This window comes from Melanaphis sacchari, unplaced genomic scaffold (genome assembly GCF_002803265.2).
Source record: "Melanaphis sacchari strain LSU unplaced genomic scaffold, SCAv2.0 Contig78_pilon_pilon, whole genome shotgun sequence".
Taxonomy (NCBI): Eukaryota; Metazoa; Arthropoda; class Insecta; order Hemiptera; family Aphididae; genus Melanaphis; species Melanaphis sacchari.
Window position 1 is genome coordinate 806,804 of NW_020271554.1, and position 25,762 is coordinate 832,565.

At 28.5% G+C, this 25,762-nt stretch overlaps 1 protein-coding gene across 1 annotated transcript in view; it reads right to left on the reverse strand.

Moving 5' to 3' along the window:
* Nucleotides 1-2,177: 2,177 nt before the first annotated feature.
* Nucleotides 2,178-25,762, reverse strand: part of LOC112601434 (fasciclin-2-like) — a 154,627-nt gene continuing 131,042 nt past the window's right edge. Inside the window, exons 4-8 of the mRNA XM_025349071.1 lie at nucleotides 7,706-7,846; nucleotides 7,451-7,594; nucleotides 4,854-5,017; nucleotides 3,090-3,375; nucleotides 2,178-2,811 (exon numbers count right to left, since the gene is read on the reverse strand). Of these exons, the coding sequence (XP_025204856.1) occupies nucleotides 2,600-2,811; nucleotides 3,090-3,375; nucleotides 4,854-5,017; nucleotides 7,451-7,594; nucleotides 7,706-7,846 (947 nt within the window). The 3' untranslated portion in view covers nucleotides 2,178-2,599. The remainder of the gene's footprint in view (nucleotides 2,812-3,089; nucleotides 3,376-4,853; nucleotides 5,018-7,450; nucleotides 7,595-7,705; nucleotides 7,847-25,762) is intronic.

Genomic DNA, 25,762 nt, shown 5'->3' on the forward strand with positions numbered 1-25,762 from the left:
AAGGTAACAACTTATAGTTGACGAGAAGACACTCGAAGATTGACTTAGTCATTTCTATTGGCATATGTTTCGAAGTAAAATGGGCACATAGTTTCTAGACAAAGATCGCGGTAGAACACGATCAAAAAATACGATACAAAGCATCTCGTTGTAAAGGCATACGTCATAGAAATGAAAAAAAAATGTTTATATGTATCTTTCAGAACAGATTATCCGGGTGCACTATAAATGTTATTATATTATAGTGTTCTATAAAGTGCTATGTTGTATAGATAAATTATATATTTTATGTGAACCGATGTTTATTAACCGTAAGGAATTTGGCGTTTTAAGGACTAACAACGTTTACATAATTATATTATAGTGCGGAGAAGACGTCGAGATAAAATGAAATGGAGAAAAAAAACACAAGATTCGCTCGGGATCTAAAACGTCGCAGTCATAATATAATATGTAAAGGTCTTTAGCCCCGCGCTCGCGATCAAGTACCAAGCATATATATATTATATAGTGCACAACAAAGATACGTAAAAATCCCTTGCTCTCGCCCCCTCCCCACCACACATTGTTGTACTTTTTCGGTTGCTCACGGGGCTCGGTCAGACGAAAATCTAGTGCGGGGCGACTGTCGAGGCACAAGCACACCGTAGTGACGACGGCGTGGATGTAATAATATATCCATGAACGCACGCGAAAACCGTCGGCGGTTAGGAAGAGGGATGGAAAGACGTACCTAATAAATATTCAAAGTATATTATGTTGTTCTCGACGTCAGATTCTGGTCGTAAAAACCGTTTTATTGTAAAGACGGCGGCAGTGACGGCGGCGGTCCTGGCCGCGCGGTATGTCACAAAGTGTTCACTTTATTATTAAAATGATAAAAACGGAGGGAAGGAAAAATAAAAAAAAAATAAAAAATAGAAACCGAATAAATCATGCTCTGGCGCGGCGTGTCATACGCGCATATAGAAAATTGCACAAGCCAATATATTATTTTCACGTCAAGCGGTTTTCTCTTTATTTTTTTATTTTTTTTTTTATTACACGTATAATGTATAATGCATATAATAATATAATAATATGTGTATTATTGTTACCGGTAAGTATGTATAGTAATCGTCTTTTTTCGTTTCAAAAGAGCGCATTTTCTCACGTCACGCGTACACAATAATAAATAGGCAATATAATATAGTCATAATTACAATAATAATAATAATAATAATAATAATAATAATAATAATTATAATAATAATCGATAAAGTAATGGTAATTAACATACGTATATATAGTACAATAAAAATAATAATTTATCAATAATAATCAATGTTATGCATTCGATAGTTTTACATCGTTCACATAATACACAATGCGCAAATATACTAAGCGACGTCGACAATATCATATTTTTCATTCTGGAGCGTACAACGGATCGGAGCTGTTTATTTATCCGTTTAAACAATTTTATCATAATGCGTATCATAATCAAACAATATGCGCGCGCATGCATCATAGTATATTATTATAATCTTAACCATATACCTACATAATAATATATCTATATAGGGATTATCGTCACTATAAAGTAGTTACACGTAAAATATACAATAGGTAGGTATAGTATTGAAGTATTTAAATATTTACAATTACATAATATTAAAATATATTGTGTAATATTACGGCAAAGAAAAAAAAAGACCTTAAGAACGAGTTCGAAATGATTTTCAATTTATTTTATTTTATCTTATTATACTTATATTCTTCGAATAGTCCGCGCGGCGCACTATAGGTCGCGACGTATATATATATCAACGGCGACGGCAAAAGCTGAGACAGTTGTCTGCAAAACAAAATAAATATTTTGACGCAATAATATTATTATTATTATTTTCATTTCGGCATGACGGTCGCGTATGTATAAACACTATTTTGCGCACTGCGGCGGCGGCAGACATATTATTTTACCCACCCACACTCTGCACTGAACACATGGATATTACACACAGCCGTCGCCGAAAAAATAGACTGCGACAAAAGCCAAATCTCGCGAGTCTGTGTCTGTGTCTATGTGCATATATTATTATGTGTATGTGTATAATATTATACCTAGAATAGTGTGTTAATGTATTATTGGAGCGACATAGTCACATAATATTATAGCGTGTTATTGTTATTATCATACGTTCTCGCGGATTCGGTAAACAATACAAATATTTTATGCGATAGAGTAAACGATATTATAGTTTATTGTTTTATCGCAAACGTCACCAAAATAAGCAATTCACGTAAATTTTATGATATTTACGATGAAAATAAAACAAGCGGCCGGGGAATCTCGTGCCCCGGTAAAACTATAACGGAGTGGATAATCACACAACCGAGCGCCGGTTGTATAGGTATAACTTATATATTATAAATGTGTAAGTTTGTGTGTATGTGTGTGTGTGTGTGTACGTATATATAGAGAGACGAATAGATGTTTGTCGCGATGGCTTTAGTCCTGTACACAGAAACTACGTTCCGATCTATGAAGGTTGAATGTGTATATTATTATATTATAGATCTATTATGACGTGCGGATGTTTGCAGGATCGGCGGGCGTTTATAGTCTTGCCGCAAACGAGACGGTGATGACGGCGGTCAGGAGCTGCTGGAGGAATCCGTCGAAGAGGGCCGGTACTCCGCTGTTGACGATCTCCGGCAACGTCCTGACCATGATCGGTTCGGTGTATTCGCTGAAACCGGCCCGGTTCCTTGCCAGGATTTTCGTCGTGTATTGGGTATTCGGCTTGAGGTTGACGAGTAAGAAAGGACCTGAAACATGCACCGCACGTACCGGCGTTTCATATTGTGAGACGAAGTACAATATTATTATAATACAAAACTGCCGGGGAGCTGGTAGGTTTTGCGTGTATAAAATAAAAGACGGTTAATTCTGTTGTAGCTAGTTTGTGAGTATAAACAGTATTGTTATTATTTTCAGCGGTGTATGATAGTAATAAATAATTACACAACTTTTTTTAGGCATGGGGCACTGTTATATAGGCTGTAATTGTGGCGGGGGACGGACAAGGGGCGTCGGTTACACGTACCTTCGGTAGTATTGAAGTTCATCATGTCAAAACTTTCGAAAGTGTTTCCGCTAGGTTCCACGACTTTCGTCACGTACTCGACTCTGTAGCCAATCAACTCGTCGCCTTTGTCGTTGGGCAACACTTGCAGTTCGATGTAGTTGTCGCCGACACTCGTCACTGACAGACCGCTGGGCGTTTTTGGCTTGAATCCTTCGATCAGGTTGAACCGTCTGGTAATTTTGCCCAGACTATTCGCGGCCGTGCACGAGTACGATCCCAACTTTTCCGGTCTGTTGAACGTCACCTAAAATGGCGTATATAAACACGCAATACGTACAATTATATGGTATACGTTTCTCATAGGGTTCACTAAATTATATGATAAAATATGAACCATTAAAAAAGTTTATAACACGAATACTTGTGCGCGCAGAGTATAATATTATTAATATTGACGACACGCAATAGCTCGCGTATTGAAACTATAATATTATAGTAAAATATTATGTAATACAACACTGCAGAAATTACCTATTTGAGGCAGTTAAATGTAAAATACACGTACAGATAGTTTACTTTTTGGCACCCTTTTTTGGCATGTCCCATCTTCATTTTAAGATTCTATAACTATATAGGCTGGTTTCTAAGACGTTCTGGAAGTAGCAGAGTTGTGCTCAATTTTTCAGAAGTGATAAAAATAAATGTTGAGCAAATATTATTGTTTAGATTGCTGCATATTTTAAGAAACGTCGAAAGGAATGTGCAACAAAATAAGATGAAATTTATGGTTTCCATTTTAAAATATTACTGATAACTTAAATGATTTATCCTGTCATTGGATGTATACAAAACAAAGCACTTTACACAAATTTCCTCAAATTTCCTACTCTTTGACTAATTCGTAAATAAACAGACTATTTATCTAGAAATACTATCAAAGTAATATTTTATAAATTAAAATGCTGCCTTAAACGTTTTCACACCCATAATACTATTTAATAAGAAAAAAATAAAATACTTTACACAGTAAAGTATTAATGGATAGGGAGATTTTCCAAGTATTCTTAAAATTTGAATTTTGGAATTTTTAAAAATACTAAAATTCTTGAAATTTTTAGTAAAAAATGTTGTTTTCCAAATACGTTTTTTTTTTAATTTTAAATTATTTAGTTCCTTGATATCTTTTTTTTTTTTTATTATTTCAACATAAACAAAATTTTAACGAGCAGTTTTTGAATTATTTAACTTTGTGTACTAAAAATAATAATTTTATGAAAATAGGTTTGTATTGAAGTGACATGGCAACATTGGTGAGTGTATTTAAAATATTATAAATCAGATTTGGAATAAATTAACTGTTAAAATAAAAGGGGGAGTAAGCGTAATTGGTGAATAACCATGTATAAAAAAATATACTATTTAACTGTGTTTGTAATAATAAGTGTTGTTTTATGTCAAAATTATCGTGAACGTCTAATAGTTTGTAGTCAAATCGACCAGTTAAAGTGACAAGAATTTAGACTAAAGTCGAATCGTTAGAATCGAACCGAAAACAATTTACGAAACGGGGCCTTCGAAATCATTACATCTGGCGCGGGCGTGCATCTAATATTATTTTACTTCGGTCAGATATCTTTTACTGAGGGACAGCACCAGGAAAAAACACGTTTTCGTGCGTACACTCGGAAGACAACAAATATTATGTTTAGTCGTTGCATACACCTTACAGAAAGTGTAGTACTAAACTATATATTATTATAAGCTATGTAATATAATACGTACGATGTAGTGGTCGGCCGGGTTTGTGAAGGGTTTTCCGTTGAAACTCCACGACATGTTTGCCGGCGGTTCTGCAGAATTCTGACATGTTAAATTAACTGAGTCCGAATGGAATACGTACAGGTCAACGGGATCGCTTTCCATATCGTTCAAAAACACCGGTTTGTCTGTGTAAAAAAAAAATATATATATATGATCCAGTCATTATATCAAACGAATGCAGACACGATAAGAGAGCAGTAATATTGTCGGTACTGTTATTTTATTGTTATGATTCTTGACTCGAGTTGTTGACGATTACATTAGCGAATCATCAAGTAGTCGATATCATGCGTACACACGTCATTATATTTTTGATTGAGGGTAGTTGTGTGTATTCTCTCTCTCTCTCTCTATCCATTTATATATATATATAATTATTACAGATAATAAACTTTAGTCGATAGGCACGATCGTTTTAAAGCTTTGTATTTAAGAACAGTAATAAACTTAAATGGTTTGTTATGGACACAATCTATACTATTATTTCAATGATATATCGTTTCTAACAATGTAGATAAACATGAAAACAAATATCGTATACACATATTTCTCACAAATAAATTTACTCGGAGAACACCCCATTTAACTTAAGCCCATATAATAAACTTATGAGATTTTAGAGTAGAGGCCATATTTTTATTGTCAGTTTTGTATAATATGAACCCGCCTGTTGGCGATAAAAACTAATCGTGTATCGACGGGTCTCTTTTCTCCACTACAGTTACCCATAAATAAACAAACACACATTTGTTATTAAAATATGTTTGACTTTTATAATCAAAACCCCTGCCTTTTATTATTTAAATACAACAAGAAAATTTAAATTCTGAAAAACTTATCATGAAGATTATCAAACATTTTAAGATAAAATTACCAATTTAATATATTTCAATTCTATTGACGTTTCGAAAAGTTTCTAAAAATAATTATTCTGTTATTTTTTTTTCGCTCTACGGGGAATATAAAGTTCTATTAATACTATGGAGTATCCAAGGGTTATATGTATGTAGGTGGTATAATACATCATATATATATATTTATGATATTATTATGATGTAGTCTACTATAGTAGACAACAGAGGTTGTATTTCCATTTTGTTTATTTTTTCACGGTGCGACTAATTGACGGGCTATTGTTAGAATAAAAAAAAAAAAAAAAAAAAAAAAAAAAAAAAAAAAATAGAATATAGTGGTGAAATTATAATGCCACCATAACTCTAATAGCAGATGGTATTTTTTATTATTATTTTGTAATGCACCAGTGTTTGCTATTAATTATTATAACTAATGTTATCATCGACCATGGAATTTTCATTTGAAAAAATATTGGTGAATAAGTAATCTAGAAAAGGTCAAACGCATTCACCCATTATTAAGAATTAACAATAATCCATTTTAGATCTTAAATTTTAGGAAGTAGAGGTTCAGTTAAAAAAAAAAAAAAATTGTTGATAAAAATTGTATAAAAAAGAAATATGTTCATTGGAATATTTTTTTTTTTTTTATTTTAAATTAAATTAATTAAATAAAATATGTATGATTTACATTTTTATTGTGTAATTATGGAATTCAAAATGTGAACTTATCATTATAAAAGTATGAATATAAAGATATTTTACATTTTTAATGATTAAAATATTCAACTTTCTCCATTTTATATACATAAAGTTTTTCCAGGATTGTTTTAGAAATGATTACCTTTGTAGGGGTGTCAGGAGGAGACGGAAATTAAAGTTTAACATGTTGTTAATATACTTATACAAACAACGTAAGACGTGCCGTAATATGGCGCGGATCATGGGATGTAATCAGAAATAACCTTAGCTTAAACTCACAAGACGTAAAATGTATTTTTTTAATAATTGTTTTTAAATTAATTTTTTACAGAGAAAAATTATAATTTATATTCTAATAAATTTATAATTATATTTTCGTATATTAATATTACCTATAGTTTAATTATAAAATAAAATAAGTAAATACGTTTATTTTATGGCTATGAATTAAAATGCCATCGTTTACATTTTTTTTATGTTTAGATATTTTTTAAGATTTATAAAACAATTACAAGAATAATCTATTAAGATGTACATTTCGAACTTGAATAAATATTTTAAAAAGCAAACGCATGTTTTTTTTCATTGTGATTTAAACGACTATCTTCGTAATAAAACAAATGTTGTACTTTTACTAAAATATTACTTTAATAGTGAATGGTTTATTTATTTTTTTTTTATTAAGAAATGTCACGAACAAGTTAATAAATGTAGGTCAGATTCATCGAAAATTGTTTTCTAAAATAATATATAATCGCCAGTTTAATATTATCATACATAAAAATAAATGATAAAGTCTGAAACTTTTTTAAATGAAAGCTTTAACGCCCATATATTATATAATTATAGGTCTATGAAATATCAATAAAGTATAGTACCTACTGGTTTTTTTGCACGATTAATGGATTAGATTTTTTTTTTTTTTTTTTTTTATGCACTTATTGTAGATTTTTAGTTAGATACTCTTAACATTATTTGATAATGAATAAAATGCATACTCACGTCTAACTTTCAATTCAATAACTGTAATTCCGGAAACGCTAGACTTGTTAGTGGTCTCGAAAGCTCTGCACGTGTATTTACCCGAATCTAGATGTGTCACATTTCGCACCATTAGTCCGCCTTCTTCCACTGAATATTTTCCACCTGTGAGATAACATTATATCATTAGATTAGTTACCTATTACGGGCACCTCGACAATTCGGTAAATATGGTGGCACAAACACTACCTATACTACACGATTAGTATTACTTACTCGATGTCTTTTCTTTTAATGTTTGACCGTTGTACGTCCACAAAAAAGTGGGATTAGAGTTGCCTTTCACATTGCACGTGATAAAATAGTCGGTGTACTCGTTAGTGATCTGTTCAACGGGCGTGTTAAATTCCAATATTTCTGTTAACAAAATCGCATTGTATTAATATTATTTTTTTTCGTACATAAGAATAATATGTCGCGGTAAAATATACAAAATATATCAGTAATAAGATAAAGCCACTGTTGACCTCCCGGAAAAGGGTGATCCTCTTATAAGTAACAAGGATTCAAAACTGACATAATCTTACACTCGTTCCCTTAAAGGTCATGTATTATATTTTTTGTAGTCGTTACGTTTGTGTACATTTATACCGTTCTCAAATAAACACATATATATTTATATATCGTAACACGCTAATACACACACACGCATGCACACACATACTTAAAATGGTATCGATTTTGTACGGCAGAATGATATACGAGGTCGCGTAGCTATTTTCATTACACGCGACATTGCTAATCCTAATTAACTCTATATTTCACCACATTGCGATATCACGTCGTCGTCGTAGTCGTGGATACAGAAACCGATTTTTAACGCGAATCCTTAACGCAGTGGAGGGCCGAACTGATTTTGTAGGGCGTGTACGAATTCTACGAGTATTATATTGCTATTGTTTTTATTACCTACGTATATCTATGTGTTTTATTATTTGTTAGCCCATTACGAACAATAAACTAAGAAATAGCTATCAATGTTGTGTACGACGACAGGTTTTCAGTATTTCTTGACAATTAATTTTATTATTGTAAGTCGTAAAAGGTAGGCGAATAATTGGTGTATCCAAACAAACGTATTCCGAGAAAAAAAAAGTGAAAAAATTAATGTGATTTTGTGCATTACAGACGGAGTCTATACGTATGTTATTTCAAACCTACATGAATGAGCAGATCGCTATTGACGCTATTGCACTCAGTGAGCACTTCAACCCTGGCGCGTTTTGTGCTTATACTTACATAATGGATAACGTTATAAATGTACACATTTCTATTTAAATAAAAAGGTCGATCACTTCGTGACGATTTGTGCAGAGCACACTTTTAACCGGGCCTTGTTATTCGCATACTATGTGTTTGAAAAGCGAAAATGCATGATGTACTCGAAGTGTAAATTTCAACTAGTCTTACCGTACAACTCTACAATTTGTAGACTCCGAGTTGTGCTGTGGTGTTATCGATTTTACAATGTTGAGTTTTTTCTTTCTTTTTTTTATAAAACACTCTTTGAGGTCATAAATAACGATCCAGATACTTTATTCGGTACAATATATAAATATATATATATATATATATGCATTTAGATTTGAAACCAAACATAGATTTTAATGTCAATTTTTCAATTCCCCAGAAAATGTTGAAAAAATTGTGAAAAACAGCGGAACACGTTGATCTCTACCAAAACATATTACAGTGACATTTTGCGTTTGCTAAATCCTACTCTGGTTTAGTTTTTTCGATTTGAATGTGATCATCCATTGCGTTAAAATCAAAAACATCTACCACAAATGTATGCTAAAACAAGTAAAACGAGTACTGTTACTACTCAATATTATCTAAAAGCTACTGTTGATACTTTTTTGTGTGTATATGATCTATTCTTATGTAGTAATTTTGTTATTCATCACTATAATTACATATATAAAATATTGAGGCAGTATAATATATAAATTGGTTTGACGGAGAATTTCACAATAAGAATATTATGTGCCAACTTTTTAAAAGTTATGAAGAACATTTTGAAAAGGAATGTCAACAAGCGCGATTTTCCACGACTTTAGAATCTGTTTTTCATACGCGATAATTTATTATTGTTTTACAATTTAATATCACAATTATTACTCGACAATTGTCTTAGAAAAGCGATTCGAGACGCTTTTCCAACAAACCAGGTATGTACTTAGATACTTTTTCGGCATTCTATTATAAATCTACTTATTATAATACAGTGAACCTATATTATAATATTTATTGTTAAAATACTAAATTTGTATTTATATAATTAGTTTAGAACTACCTACAATAGTATATTTCTTGTTTTAATTATTGAATTTCATCAAGCTAATTAATTATTCTTTACAGAAATTAATGCTTAGTATTATTTTAACATAAACGGCGACATGCTATACCATTGGTATAAATTAAATAAAATTAAAATTAAGAAGGACATAATAGGCTTAAAAATAATTTGTTGGACGTCTACAGTCTTGTAATCCGCACATGCATATTATAATATATTATACGTATTCAAATAGCTTATGTCCAACTTACGTATAGTTTCATTAATTTTTTTTTGTTTAAAAAAATTGATACATTAAAATAAAAAATAAAAATGGGGAGATGCATAGTCCTTTATCGATTACTTTGGAATAGCGAATTATCCAAAAACATATAATTATGTAATAATATTTTTTTTTATTTAACATTTATATATCAGCTAATCAGAAGTCATTAGTTTAAAGTTAACGATTTATTTACATTTGAATTAGACTACCTAGTAATAAATTAAGGCTTATATTAGGTTATATAATTTTATTACTTTTAAAAAGTTAATGATATTTGTATTTGATTAAATGTCAGGTTGTAGGGTTTCTCCTAGAATATGAGGTATGTAGTGGTTGTTTTGTGAGTCTTTGGACTAAAGACATTCTGTCAATGTATGTTTGACTGTATTGTCTGCTCCACATGATTCATATTTAGGGGGGTTGTTTCTGGCATTGAAGTGGTTATGTGTTATAAATGTATAAAATATAAGGGTATAAACTGATATGATATCGATAGCACGAAATTAAACCCATATAAGAGTGGATGGGGAAAATAAAGAAGTCATCGAGATATGGCTTTTTTTTAATCGTTTTCAAAAAATTAAGTCTCTTAAAGGTACTTAAAATATTCGGTGTAAGTAAATGAAGACAAATAGAATATCACAAAAATACTTATTATACAGTTGTAGGCAAATGAAACACACGGCAGTGGTTGTCATCAGATATTGTAATATTGTGATATTACAATAATCTATCAAATATTACACGATCTGTACTAATTGATATAATATGTAAACGTCGTGTTTGGCAATTATATTTCATTGGCCCACCTTGCACCCGCGCTAACTCACGATAAAATAATATTATAACGCAACGTGGGCACGAAATGACAGCGAAACGATTGGAGATGGGGTAAGAAATAGCGTGTTGGAAAACTCGTCTGGAGTTATAAATTATATAAGCTGATTAAAAAAATAAAAATGAAAAAATAAGGAAACGGTTCACCTCCGTTAATACAAGACGAGGCGGTGACTTCCATTTGAGCTTGTATTTCTCATCGTACAGGTTCTATTTATTTTTTTCCGTATCACGCGATTTTCATTCGAAACATGATATATAATAATATATATTCACATAAGTATAAATCACATTTTCTTTTTCGCCGACATAAACGGTTTAATATAAATGACTCTTGACATAGTAGCGTTGGCCGCGCGCGCGCGATCGTCCTCGTCCGTCGACCAGTCTTAGGATTATTATTATTACTTTTATTATATATATATATATATTCTCACATAAATACACACAGATAGATAGATTAGGTAGGTATAGAAAATTACATTTCGCACCCGAATACGATTTTAGATAAGAAAAATATACCAAATAGGCTTCACAGGACGGTGGCATTCTTTTTTACACATATGTATATATATATATATCTATATTTGTGGCGCTATCCATTTCTCGGGTAATATTCCTTTATATACTATCCTTTACTGTTCGCCAACACGCGTGTATTCTTTTATTTTTTTTTATTTTTGTCACTGGCGCGCAGTCTTTTCCAGTTTATTTATATTTGAGTTTTTTTTTTTTTGCCCGCGACGTGAAAACAAACTTAAGTAAAGGAGCCGTATCACACGGTAGAAAACTTTTCAAACTTTTTATATACCTACTTAAAAGGAATATACGGCGTAAAAACATATATATATATATATATGTGGAGTGTGTAGGTATATGTAAATTTGAATAATCTCGAAGAGAAAAACTTTAACGCATATTATGTATATATATATTCTGTATACCACCGGTCGCCGTCGCTTGTTTAATTTTACATAGAAACGAATATTTTTCATTCACGACTGAGCTCAATAACATAAAAAAAATAATTCTCAAAAACTATATAATATACATAATAGTAATAATTATATACTAGTTATTTCCGAGTTCAATGGGGCTATCGAAATAGTAAGAGCTTGGTATTTAATACGATCACTGTTAATCGTATAAACACGACCGGGGTCAGAGACGTTGACGAACGACAGCAAACTTATCACAGTATATAATATCGACGGTCACCGGAGTTCGCCATAAATTATTTTCTCGACCGAAATCGTGTCCATTTCGGATTTTAAATTGAATTCGAAATTGAAATTAAACATTTTCACTCGTCGTATGGCGAGTATAGTGTTTATATACTTATATTTTTCGTATATCGATCGACGTATTTTCCCTGTGATTTTGTGTGTTTGATGGAAGGGTGGATGCGGAGGTTCTGCGATACCATGACGTGAATATTTTTTCACTTGCCATAATATAATATATATTTAATTCTGATTTGTATTAACGTTTTACATGACATATATTATTGTGTTTCCGTGTAACTTGACGTTACGTATAGGAAAAAAGAAAACACGCGTGGATTTAATATACGTATATTTGCGATATATTATAATAATAGTCACTATTTTCATAGCAGCGAATGCGTAGAAACATTAAAATTGTTATCTCGTACTGCACACGTCCACAGGATAATCCGTGTTAAATTTTAATATATAATACCGCTCGATTATTTTGTGGTCAGATCAATTAATGGGAAGTTATAACTATAATTTTTATATTATTATTATTATTTATGACATATCAGTTTAATTCACATTCACGTGTATGTCAATTATGTGACACGTTCAATCAAATAAATATCCTGATTCCGTAGATAATAATATAAACCGTTTAGTTAGTAATTTACTAAATATTTTAATTAAAATGACAAAACCACATTTATTGTACCGCCTTTCAATTTGTTTTTATTTAGTTTTTTTTTTTTTTTTTAATAGAAATACAATTTAATTAAGCTCATTAAATATTGTATAGTATTTTAAAACATAAAATTTAAATATGTTTTGATGTTGTATTTACTTATACAAATCATTTTGATAGATTTTATTCTAACTATAAATTTAAATACATATTATATATTTTTTTTACAGTTTATTTTAACTTTAATTTAATTAAAAATAACTAATTATTGTTACTTACTCAAAGTAAGTATTCAAATTTTAAATAATTTTAATTTGGTAATAGTTCAATGCCAAAATCAACAATATTTGATTATTTTAAAAAACATTTAACACTTCAAGCAATTTTTTTTTTTTAACGAAACAAATAATTTATCGGTTTTATAAAGTTGTTTATTATCTATGAACATACAATCACTATATTACTATGTTTAAAAGAAGTTTTACCGAGAACTTTCTATATTGGAAATACAATTCTTATATCTATGTATTTTGTTAGAATCACTTTTTATCGTACCTTTTTTGGGTTAGAAGTTGAGCGATGACCATGATTATTCGAATTTGACTAAAATAATTTTTACTTTTAATTTAGTACAAACATTTAAATTAATAAATGTTTTCAAAAATAGTTTTATATTAATATAAGATAAAAAATATGGTTTTTATGAAATGTTAGCTGTATAACTTTTTTATTTTTCTGGTCACTTTCAGTTTCAATAACAGTATAACATACCTAGTATAAAAAAATTACTTACATCTATAATGAAATACTGTGCTTTGGTGAGACAGGTTTTATGGTGTGGTTGAATTAGTAATCGAGATTAATAGCTTTTCAAAGACTAGTGAATCGAGTCATCCACAAATGGTATTAGTTAGGTATTATACATTTTTTATTTTATTAAAATATTTTGAACGGTATTGCGTGTAGGCAAAATAACTACACTACTGTAGTGAAGAATATCCTGTATTAATTTTATACATGTATAAAATACTTATATTTTATAATACACCTACCTATTTAATTATACTCCAGATTTTACATGTAATCTATAGTAAACATTTATCTTTCTTGTCATGTAATGATAGCTAACCCATGACTTATTGGCCATATATGACCCGTGGACAATTTTGAAGTTGAAATAAAATATTTAAATAATTACAATTATTCCTAAAATATTTAAATTTATTTGTTATTTGTGATTGGTAAATCACACAAATGAAAAATTTTATTGTTATTACACACCAAATCAAAAGATTGGGAATACAATTATAACGTTCTAGTTCGAAGTTTTAAAATTATTTGAAATGTTCATAAAAATACATTTTGATTTTCTAAGATAAATATAGAGCTATAGAGCGCGTTAGAATTTGCAGTCCATCGGTATATTTATTTCAAATATACCTCCACGGATACATGAACTGATTTTTGTATTATGTTCATAATATGAAAACTACCTTGCTTACATATGTTTTTTATGTAACAATGGTGTAGTTTTCCCATTTATACGTCATATATTTTTTCTTAAATTGTTTTAATGGTTTTAATAGGTTTTGGACTGTAATGAGTGTAATGTAAGTTGTTTGCAAATCAGAAAATCTGTTTTAGAACTGTGAATTGCTTATTTTTAAAGTATTTATTTATTTATTTATTTTTTTTTTTTAATTAAAAATATTTAATACAATGAAGAAAAAATTATATGTAAAATTATTAAACCCATTAAGATTTAATTAATTTAACAGTAGTAATAGTGCACACTATTGGTCATTACTTGTTTTTTGTAATTACTAAAATTAATATTGATTAAAGTATATTGTATAAGCAACTAGATAATTGTAAAAACTTTGAAGTGAGTTTCGTTAAATTATTTATAACTACATGAAAATTAAATTTATAATCAAGTAATTCAAAATGAGTATATGCCAATCATAGTAGCTGTAGCTTGTGTAAGTTATTTTTTATGTATCCATTTTTTAACAACACTAAAAAATAAAAGTTATGCTTATAAAATGTTTTTAAATGTCATCTTATTTAATATATTATAATATTTATAAAACCTAAAATAAGAATAATTCTAATGATAATTTTATAACAATCATATTCTATAAATTAATTATTTTAAATAATAAGCAATTAATAAAAGGGAAAGGATAAATTATTGTAGATACAAATTATGATATTGCTTTTTATGAATTGTAACTTTAAGCTTTTATTTTATTTTTATTTTATATAAATCCAAACTTAATAATAAAGAAGCTTAAGTGGCAAATGTACAAAAAAATATAAAGTAAGTATTTGAAAATGTTTTAAATTCTCTTCGAGTATATTTGTACTTATATTTAAACAGTGAATAAAATATTTAAATACTTTTTTTTTTTTTTAACACTTATTCTTTAAAAAATTATGTGATAAGTGATCGTAGTGGTAAATATTACGCATTGTATTTAAGTATATACAGTCAATTCAAGTATAAAATAATAGCGAACAATAATTGGAAGTTATTTATATGTTACATCTTTTAGACTATTTATTCAACATTTATTTTTCAAAAAAAAATTATAGAACATGTATAGCAGTGTCAACATTATAATTATTGACAATATTCATAAGTGAAAAATTTTTCACGATTTAATACCTCGTGTTACATAATATTTTCATCTAACCGATAGTATTAATTTTAAAATAATATCATTGGCTTAAAATTATGAAAAAATAAAATATTATTAATTATAATCTGCAAGGGAGAATACTGTTAGGAGATAATTTTATCCACAAATGGTCTGAAAAATGACGTTGAACAGTAATGAAGACTTTAAAATACTCTGTCAACATGCATCATTCAACAAAGAACAGTCTTTTCTTAAAGGAAGACGGATAGTATATTATTTAAAAACAATAGTTTCATTTTGTACATCAACTACTAACTGTCAAGTTTTTGAATTATTATATATATATATAGTGCGTAGGCGGATTTATTTTCGTTATTTTCGTTAGCACCATTGTAAAAAAAAACAAAAAAAAAAAAATGGAAAATTATCATCAAATCGAGACATTTCTATGAATAATCAAGTAGTTTGACAATCTACTTAGTTCACTGTATAATACAATCAATCGCACCGGCTTTTAAAGTACAACACAGGAAGGAAACGAGCGTCAGCTGCACAGCGATGGTGAAGTAAATCGGAATTGGTACAGCCACGGTACGGTGATAATTGCTTTCCGAGGCTCGTTAGACTGACGGACGGGAAATTAAGACGTGTCAGTTTCTCTGGCCGATAACCCAATGTTGACGGTATACATAAAAACAAAACTTAAAAAAAAAAGAAGTTTTTTAAGTCTTCTTGAGCAGAAAATTATGCTGCCAGCCAGTTACAGCCGGGATTAACCCGGGAGGTCAAAGCGTTGTTATGCTTGATTTATACACCTATAAGTCATTATTATTGAATTTATACATTTCATAATAAATAATATGACACTTTTTACGAATAGGTAAATTTTTTTTCCAGAATATCATTCTATACAGAGTAAGATTATTTTGTCATGTGTCTTATTTTAAAGGTAACAAAGAATATTTATAATTTAAAAAAGGGATTTTTTTTTTTTTTTTAACAAGATGGTCACTATAAAAATATTTATAAAAATTCAAAATTGTCAAAACGTTTACACTTACAAATTACATTATAGTTAAAAAAATAAAAGAAAGGTTTAATTTTATTAAAGCTACAGTTTTGATAATCAATCCAACCAATTTATTTTAATTATTTATTGTAAATAAATAAACGATTTACTGAGTTAAAGAACAAATAATATATAGTTGTTTATCTATGCGTAATATAAATCTAGTCAGATAAGTAATCATACTAATCATACTAACTATTTGTTTGAAGTAATAATTTAAATTTTTATTTTTTTGTATAATCACATCTATTGATAAAATGTTACTTCTTTAAATTAAAACAACCTCAATCTTATAAAAAAGAAGAAAGAATTTCTACAAAAATATTTGGTTTTGTCACTTAATTTAAGTATATAAGTATATTATATGTTTTATTCATATAAAGAAATTATTTTATACTCGTATGTTATATTATACTATAGAATTTTATACGAAAATTAATTATAAAAAATAAAAAATTGATAATTATCTACAAAAATAATAATAAAATAAAATTTAGTACTTCAAACATTATAAATGTCCGGTCAAAACTATCCAAATGTTTATACGCGTATTACATTTCTAAATTGCAAAAGTACATTATTAACGCTATATATATTTTATCTAATCGATGATAAACGATGTATTTATTTTTGTGTCAAGTGCATGTTTTACGCATTACATTTTTTTCTAGCACGATTTCTATAAATTGTGTATAAATACAATATTAAAAATCACTAACAAACCATTGAGAATTATTATTTATTAATAATATTGGATGTTAATAAAAATGTATTATTATTTATTTTTATATTTTCTATATAACAGTTTATTTATTTAAAAATAAACAGTTCAAATAATGTTGAATGATAGAATCCAAATGTCATTAAATTTTCACCAATAATGTATTTTTTAATTATAAATAATAAAACTAATTAATTTTAACAAGGAAAATATAAAGTAATATTATTATTTTGAGTTTTAGTTACATATTCTAAGTGTAAAATTTATAGAGTTGTGCTCTAAGAACATTATAAACAGCAAATACTATGGTAAAATTAAATCCTATGGATATTATCTGTCTTAGTTAAACCATTCATAGTTCATACGCAAACATGAAAAATAATATATAATTCATAATTTATATATATATATATACATTTAACGTGTAAGTGAATTTCGCTTGGCTTTGAAGTTGTATGTGTTGAATTAGTCATTGAAATAGTCGTATATTGAATTTGAAGTCGATGATAAAATAATTTTATACGAAACACGATTATAAACGAAGATTGTAATTTATTTTACTAGTAGTGTTAAAGTAGATAGATTATTAATATTAAGTTATTATAATAGTACTATATATTATAAATTTATATAATTTATTATTATTTTTAAATTTTAAGCTAATACCACCCTAGCGTATAACGGTGTAAATAGATTTGTGGTATGAAGTATGATATGAAGTAATTAAAAGATATCAATAAATTTAAATGTTTTGACGATTTTATCATGCATAAACAACATAATAATATGATTAAAAGTCTTAAGTCCTCTCAAGTAATATTTTTGAATAACAACAAAGTTTGAATACCATATTTCATCTTAATTATAACTTAAAATATTTAAATAAAAATAAGCCTAATATATTTAATATTTTTAAATATCATTAAAAACTTTGTAATGCATTTTCAAGTTTTTTTACTTTACAAAAATTATTGTCATTGAAAAAAAAAGGAATAAACATTTCTAGTATTTACTGGTCATTTGTTTTTGAAATACAATAAAAAAAAAAAAAAAATGATTTTGTCAAAATCTGTTTGTATGTACAAAATTACAGTTTTTTCATATTTACTATTTGCTATTAACCTCTAAAAGAACTAACTAGATTAATTTTCCTGTTAGAAAATATGCTAAATTGAAAATTGAAAATTGATGGATTTTTTTTTTAAAAGAATGTCATTTGAAAAAAAAAAAGCTTTTCAGTGTAAAATCAATATAGTACATTCATCGCATTTCTCAGAATCTAAAAAAAATCAATGTTTTAAAATTATACGTTTTATGAGTTTCTGGTGTATTTACTTTACGCTGACAGTATAAATTGTTTATTAAATAAATACAGCAATAATTATGGTATTATTATATTATGTACACACACACATACACACATGCGTATACATTTATACGCCAAAGTAATCAGAGCAGTAAACAATGTTTGCCTGTTTCGATTATGAAATGATTTACCGCGCGATTGAATTGTTATTTACACTATTTACACAATTTAACTCGATAAAAATAAAGAAAAATTATTCTTCAGAGCAGATACTTTGCGCTGTGAAAATGTAGTGTCTGTTGTCATGGACCGGTGTAAAACAATAACATTATAATATAATGTACTGCACGGGTATAATTTTATTGCTGGTACTTTGCATAATAAAACAGATTATTATTAGGTGTTGCAGGAATAATGTATTCCGAATAAATGCAACGTTCGTAAAAACGTGTAATGTAATGCAATTGGAAAGAATAAAAATAACACCATATATATATATATATACATATATATATTGCCCGAGCTCTCTTCGGAGGACACTAGACCACATTATATTTTATACATACGAGTATGCACTAATATACGAACTAGGCGAGTAATATTGTTGTATATACGACCCTTAGCGCCGGTCCTCGGAAGAATGTCTTTATTCGGTGTACGCGATAATAATTTAATAATAAAACGTTGCAGTGTTTCGTGTCGTTCACTTTGCGAGCATTGCACAAAACGTGGTGTTTCCATCGAAGCGATTTGCTGTACTGCTCACATACACACATAAACACTGTCACATATACACACGCACACACATTCACGTGTATATATTTATATATATATATATATATACATATAAATAATACACCACACGCTGACCATTAAAGTTTCCTCTGCCCCACCGTCACAATGTGTTTCTCTTTAGTAGTACACGTACATATACACACACACACACACACACACATATACACAGTTATTCATATATATATATATATATATATATATAGAAGTTTGTAGTTTACGAGGCACGACCGCTGCACATATTCCAAAAACTTAAGGACCACATTACCGAAGACATCATATGGGGCGGCCGCCGACGACGCGGACAACGTCGATTTATGACATCGAGTAATATATAAAGTTTCAACACGAAAAGGTCACGAAGACGATATCGAAGACACACACGCACTCGACGACGTACTGGAGAAAAACCATTTGGAAAATTATATATATATATATATTTTTTTTTTTATAATAAGTTACCTTGCGCGACCAAATCGCATTTGACAGACGTCAATATTTATCGTTCTGGTAAATGACTATTATGCATTATGATATCTCGGACCATTAGTTCTTTGAGGAGTTTTAATTTATTATACGCACGTATTTGGTATATGTATCGATTTACCTGGCGTGTCTACGTAACGTAGTATCCAACGTTTATAAATTCATTAAAGTGCACGCGCCCTTGAGAGGATTTGTGTGTGTATGTGTGTGTAAGAGGGTAAACCGAAACTATATAGGTGCATTAAAAGGCCTTTGGGGAGATTTTCACGAGAGTGTGAACTAATTATAAATAGCTTAGATAATATATATTACAATATTGGAAATATTGAAAATAGAAACACTGTAATACGTGCTATTATAATCTATTATAATCTACTATTATAATCCTTTAAAGGTTTACCGATTTCCATACCTTAAATTGCTGCTAGGGTGGTGGCGATTATGGTGGGGTGGCCAGCAAATTTATGCACCTTATATGCAACCGGTAATCCGCGCTACCCTCACGTTATGCCCCGACAACGTTGAAGGGTATAAAAATACTGATTTGGCTGTAAAATTTCTGTCCCGACTTTCTTTACACGGTGGATCCGTCAATCGATATTAGTCACCCTTGCAGGTTTTTGCGAGCAAATACGCCACATTTGATTATTTGTTTTTTCTTCATATCACGCATCATTCAAAAAAATGATCCGTAACGATTCGCATGAAATTTTACGGTGTTTGTAATATTTTTTTTTCTACTTCGTATAATATTAAATAATATACAATGATAATTCCTTGACAAACGGCACCTACGAGCCACATCCGATTCATCGGTATTCATACATCATTCTGTGTTTGATTTTAATTACATTTATCGACTGCGCACATAAATCGACATCATAAATATTCGTTGAAAACAATAAAAAAATGTATATAATACAGCTTCAATATATCATCAGAGAATTGCGCACTAGAGCAATTAGCTATAAATCGTGCAAGAGAAAAAAAATCCTATCGTTATTATTGTATATTCATTTGTAATGTATTATTACGATGGCGTCGCGTATAAATATATATAGATGTCGACAGCGGTGACGGATAATTTAACTGATTCATGAACAAATCACAATATTGGATTGGTAAAAACGAAAAAAAATGCGTTTTTTGGTTGGTTTTTCCTTATATTAATAATATATATATATACAACAGAATTTAACACAAAATAACACTATATCGTCGTTTTAGACGCAAATCTTGCGCACGAGCTGGTATATGTATATATATATCTGTGTACGATGTATAAGGTATATTACTTCATTGTCAGATAGTGTGTGTAAATAACGACAACGTACACATCAAAGAAACGTAAATACTTTGCGCATATCGAAAACGAGGTTTTTCAGTCAATCACTCAAATCACGTGCATTTTGTTACGCTATGGGTACATTACGAGTATAATGCGTTTGAATGAATCTCGTGATTAACTTAAGCCGTAACCAGCTAATATTGCATATTATACGATACGTGACTTAATCACTGAAAATACTCTTTAGGTATACGTTATATGGTAAATTTTGAGCTATATATACACTGTTGTACACGCGACGTTGTACACCTTTCTAGTATTGCATACGCCGCTCGCAGAACAAAATAATTATATCTAAATGTTAGGTACCTATTATACGACGGCCTTAAACGTTTTCCTTTTTCTTATGCAGTTAAATATTAAAACGAAGAATGATAATTCGCTTGTTCTAAAGCAAACATTGGAAAGGAAGATGGATAATTGCTATTATTATATTTCTTTCACAAAAGGTCGTTGTTAATAAGGTAACAATAATTTTATTACAGTCGATGTAAAACTTGCTCTCGGTTGTGGGTTATATTTCTGTTCAACATCATGCTTTTTGAACTGCACGCTAACCAATGACGGATAACATTAGATCATGACCTCCACATGGGAAATTTGTTACGGTTTTTTATGCAATATGAAGTTTTAATGGTGATATGTGTATATAAAATACCGTACACTAAAATAAAGATATTGTAGACATTATAGATAAAATAAAGTATCCACCTAAAAAACAGGTACTCATAAAAAAACATACTATGTGTCATAGATAAATGTTTACTAATATAATTATATGTATAATATTATAATTGTACACACACACACATATATATATATATATATATTTAATTTAATACATCTCGATATCTGTCATTGGCAACTGTCGTAGATGACTAGATATAAATACATGTTCTTTATTGACTATGAATATTATAATACTTATTGATATTTTATATAATCATATAATTATTTTTTCTGTTGAAAATTCATAATTTTAATATAGATGTATGTTGTACAATCTCGTTTTAAATTCTGAGTGGAGCAAGGCAATAGACGTATATTGGTTTTACAATCAAGTGTGGTTTTTTGTTTAGTTTTGTAGGTACGTGACGAATTTTCAAATTTAATGTGGGTTATATCTTTTTTTTTAAGGTTGTAAAGCTCATCCAGTTGGTACTTTAGCAAGATTTTCGAACACGATGATTTATTGTTGTTTTCAAATATATAAATGTATAATAATAACATATACTCTATTATGGTGTGTTAAAATGAGTATCATAAATCTCTGTACGAATGTGTAACAACATTTAAACAGTGACAATACGGGAACATTAAACTTTTAAGTGTATTTAAATGATTGTTATGTAATTAATTATATATAACTTTATAATTCTAGACAATTTTTATGATATATATAGTGGAAAAATGACTCTTATTGAACAAAATAATATAAAAAGATTATCTATCCAAAAGTTTACCTAAAGTAACATAATATACTTTTCAGATATAATGCCATTGGCTGAAAAAAAAATGTGTAAAGCTTAAAGAGAAATATTTAATAGTCAAAATTATTATCATATATTTATGTTTTTTTCTTATGAAGACATTGGAGTTCTCCGCAACACTCATATTTAACTAGATATTCAACAATACAATAGTGAATATGCGATTTATAAGATAAAAACAATTTACTTGCACGGTGTTTAACTCATTTACCTCATTTAGCTAGGTCCGATTACAAAACTATGACAATAAAAGGATTGTGAAAATTCATTGAAAAACTAATGATAGAAAAGAGTCTCCTTTAGCTGGCGATTTTTCACGTTTTTCGTGAATGTCATTGCCATTATAATAAACGTAAAAATGGGATTTTTCAATAATCATCGAGTGAAATTCGGTGGAAAACGATAAGGGTTTCGCCAAAAAAACGCATTCCATATTCTGCAAGAAAAAATAAATACAAGGAAGATAAGACTAATTTAAAGCATGCGTGCAATAATATTCAACGGATGTGTATTGATGCCTAAATCAAAAAAGTATGCATTTTATTTTATTTGATTAAGCATTATGAGGTATACTAACGCTTTTAAACAGTTTTCGTTTATTATTTTATGAAAACAACATTCATGTGATCAAGAAGTTCAGTTCTATAGATTTTTGTTTTTCATTTCAAAAATTTAAAACCAATAATTAAATCATGTTGTTAATTAAAAATACTATGAATAGAACACTTTGAATAAGTATAGTTAATATTTTATTAAGTAACATTATTTTTCTATTTTAAAATATTTAACAAAAAAAAAAAAAAAAATACATAAATAAATAAAAAAATACATTCTAAAATAAACTCTTTCAAGGATAAAATCTGTCCTAAATCTCCAACCCATTAAAATACAATGCATATGATTTTTAAACTGGGTAACTTTTGAGCCAAACATTTTTTTCTCGAAATATAAAATTAAAATTACTTATAATAAAATCTAAAGCACTTTAAATCTTGAACAGCTATATGATTTTTATTGAAAATTTAACAAATCGTAGGTATATTGATTGTTATTCGATGACTAAAATAATAACAATGACGGTATATTATTATATTACATGTTATATATATACACACACATAATATTGGTTATTTTGGGAGAGCTCATAAAAAAAAAAATGTCAAGTATCTACCTCACAATAAATGGTCTATTTCGTTCGTTTATTGATTAGTTATCATTATTATTATTATTATTATTATTATTATTATTATTATTATATGATATTATCCTGCGCATTGTTATCGGTACAAATACAGTAATACGCTACTGAACAATTTGTTTGGTATATTATAATTTATTTATAATAATACGTTTAGTAGGCATTTATGTATAACTCACTCGGCTTATCTCGACACTAGAAAACCGTTAGGATTTTAAAACGCTTTATACTTAGTTTTTATAAATACGTTAGCGGATAAATCACCGGCAAATGGAAAAATACTTTTATCTACTAACTAACCCCTTAAAATCGGTTCGTTTTCACGATGGTGATAGCCGAGGCCACAACAGTTAATACCACGTCATTAAGCTATTTGTCCGGTACAGGTATTAAACGTATTGGCGTGGAAATTTCGTCAATGGCGTTAGTTTAATTAAATATAAGCTCGTAACCGTGTGCGCGCGTTTAGAGTGGATTTTGCTTATTTTTATTTTATTTAAAACGATATATCATGATATAGGTACCTGTAGACATGTTTTAGTGATTGACGAAAGTCCAATGGCGATTAGATGAGATTCTGCAACTTTAACTCAGATTTGCTTTACTTCACAAAATATAATTTTTTTTCCAGGTCAATAAACACCGATAATATTACGAACAGGCACAGTGACATGGAAAATACGTAAATATTATAGTGCTTAACACATTATTATGTGTATAATAGTTGTAATAGTGAATTGTAATATCATACATTTTATTGATGACTTTTATTGGTTTCAATGTCAACTTTGAAGTATAATTGTCAAAAGATAATTATATAAACCGATTCAGTCTGCCTTACTCGTAATTACTATTCATCTTCGTTCAATCCACGTTACTATGTGTATTACCTGATTTAAGTTTACAATATATACCAAATTACTGTGGAAATTGTATACTATTGTGAATACGAGTATAAATAAGTTTAACATGTACTATTTATTCTAATTTATTATTAAGTTCTTTATTCTGCCATTGTATTTTAGGATATTTATCAAACACATTATTTCTATAATTATTAGAAAAATACATTAGCTAATGTAGAGAGTATAGAATTTCCATTAAATTACTGACCAATGCATAACACTCCAGCTTATTAGAGCTATTGCGATAGGAAGTAGGAAAAGCTGCAAATTTTACGGATAATGACCGGGTTATAAATAAAGATTTATAAGTATATATTATTGAGTTAAAAAACTTAAAAATAAAATAACAACAAAATATAGTTAATGAAATGTAAATTTAAGAATTTTATCTTAGATTAGGGGTGGCAGGATTTTTTTATATTATCATGTATATTATAAAATACCATCGTATGTGAAAGAATATTTTAAAATACCTTCTTTTTCATCTTAATATGTTCCTTTTTGTTACATTATCATAGTATTTTATATTAAATAGTCATTTTTAAAAATAAACATATATAATATTATAAATATTCATTAGCGATAGCAAAAAATAAAATACAATTAATACTTTAACAGTGTAATTTAATTTATGACAAAATATTTTACTTATTTTAATTTTATTTTTATATATAATTAAAAATATAAACCTATATTATTTGAATTTTTGAATACTTTTAAATTTAATATTTTATCATCAAACATCAATATTAATGAAATATTATGCTTAAATTATAAATGTATATTTTTAATTTCTAAAGCGTAAGTTACTGTGAAAATTTGTAATAGTTTTATTTTTTTATCGTTTTTATCCCCTTTTTTTCATCACATATAGTGAGACTCGCTCGATCTAGCTTAAGAACTTATTAAATTACTCTACTATTATATAAAATACACTTTCTTCAAGGGTTAAACTTAATCTTTTATAATTTTTCTTCATTAAAGTTTTATAACTCCATTTCTCACTGTCCAAC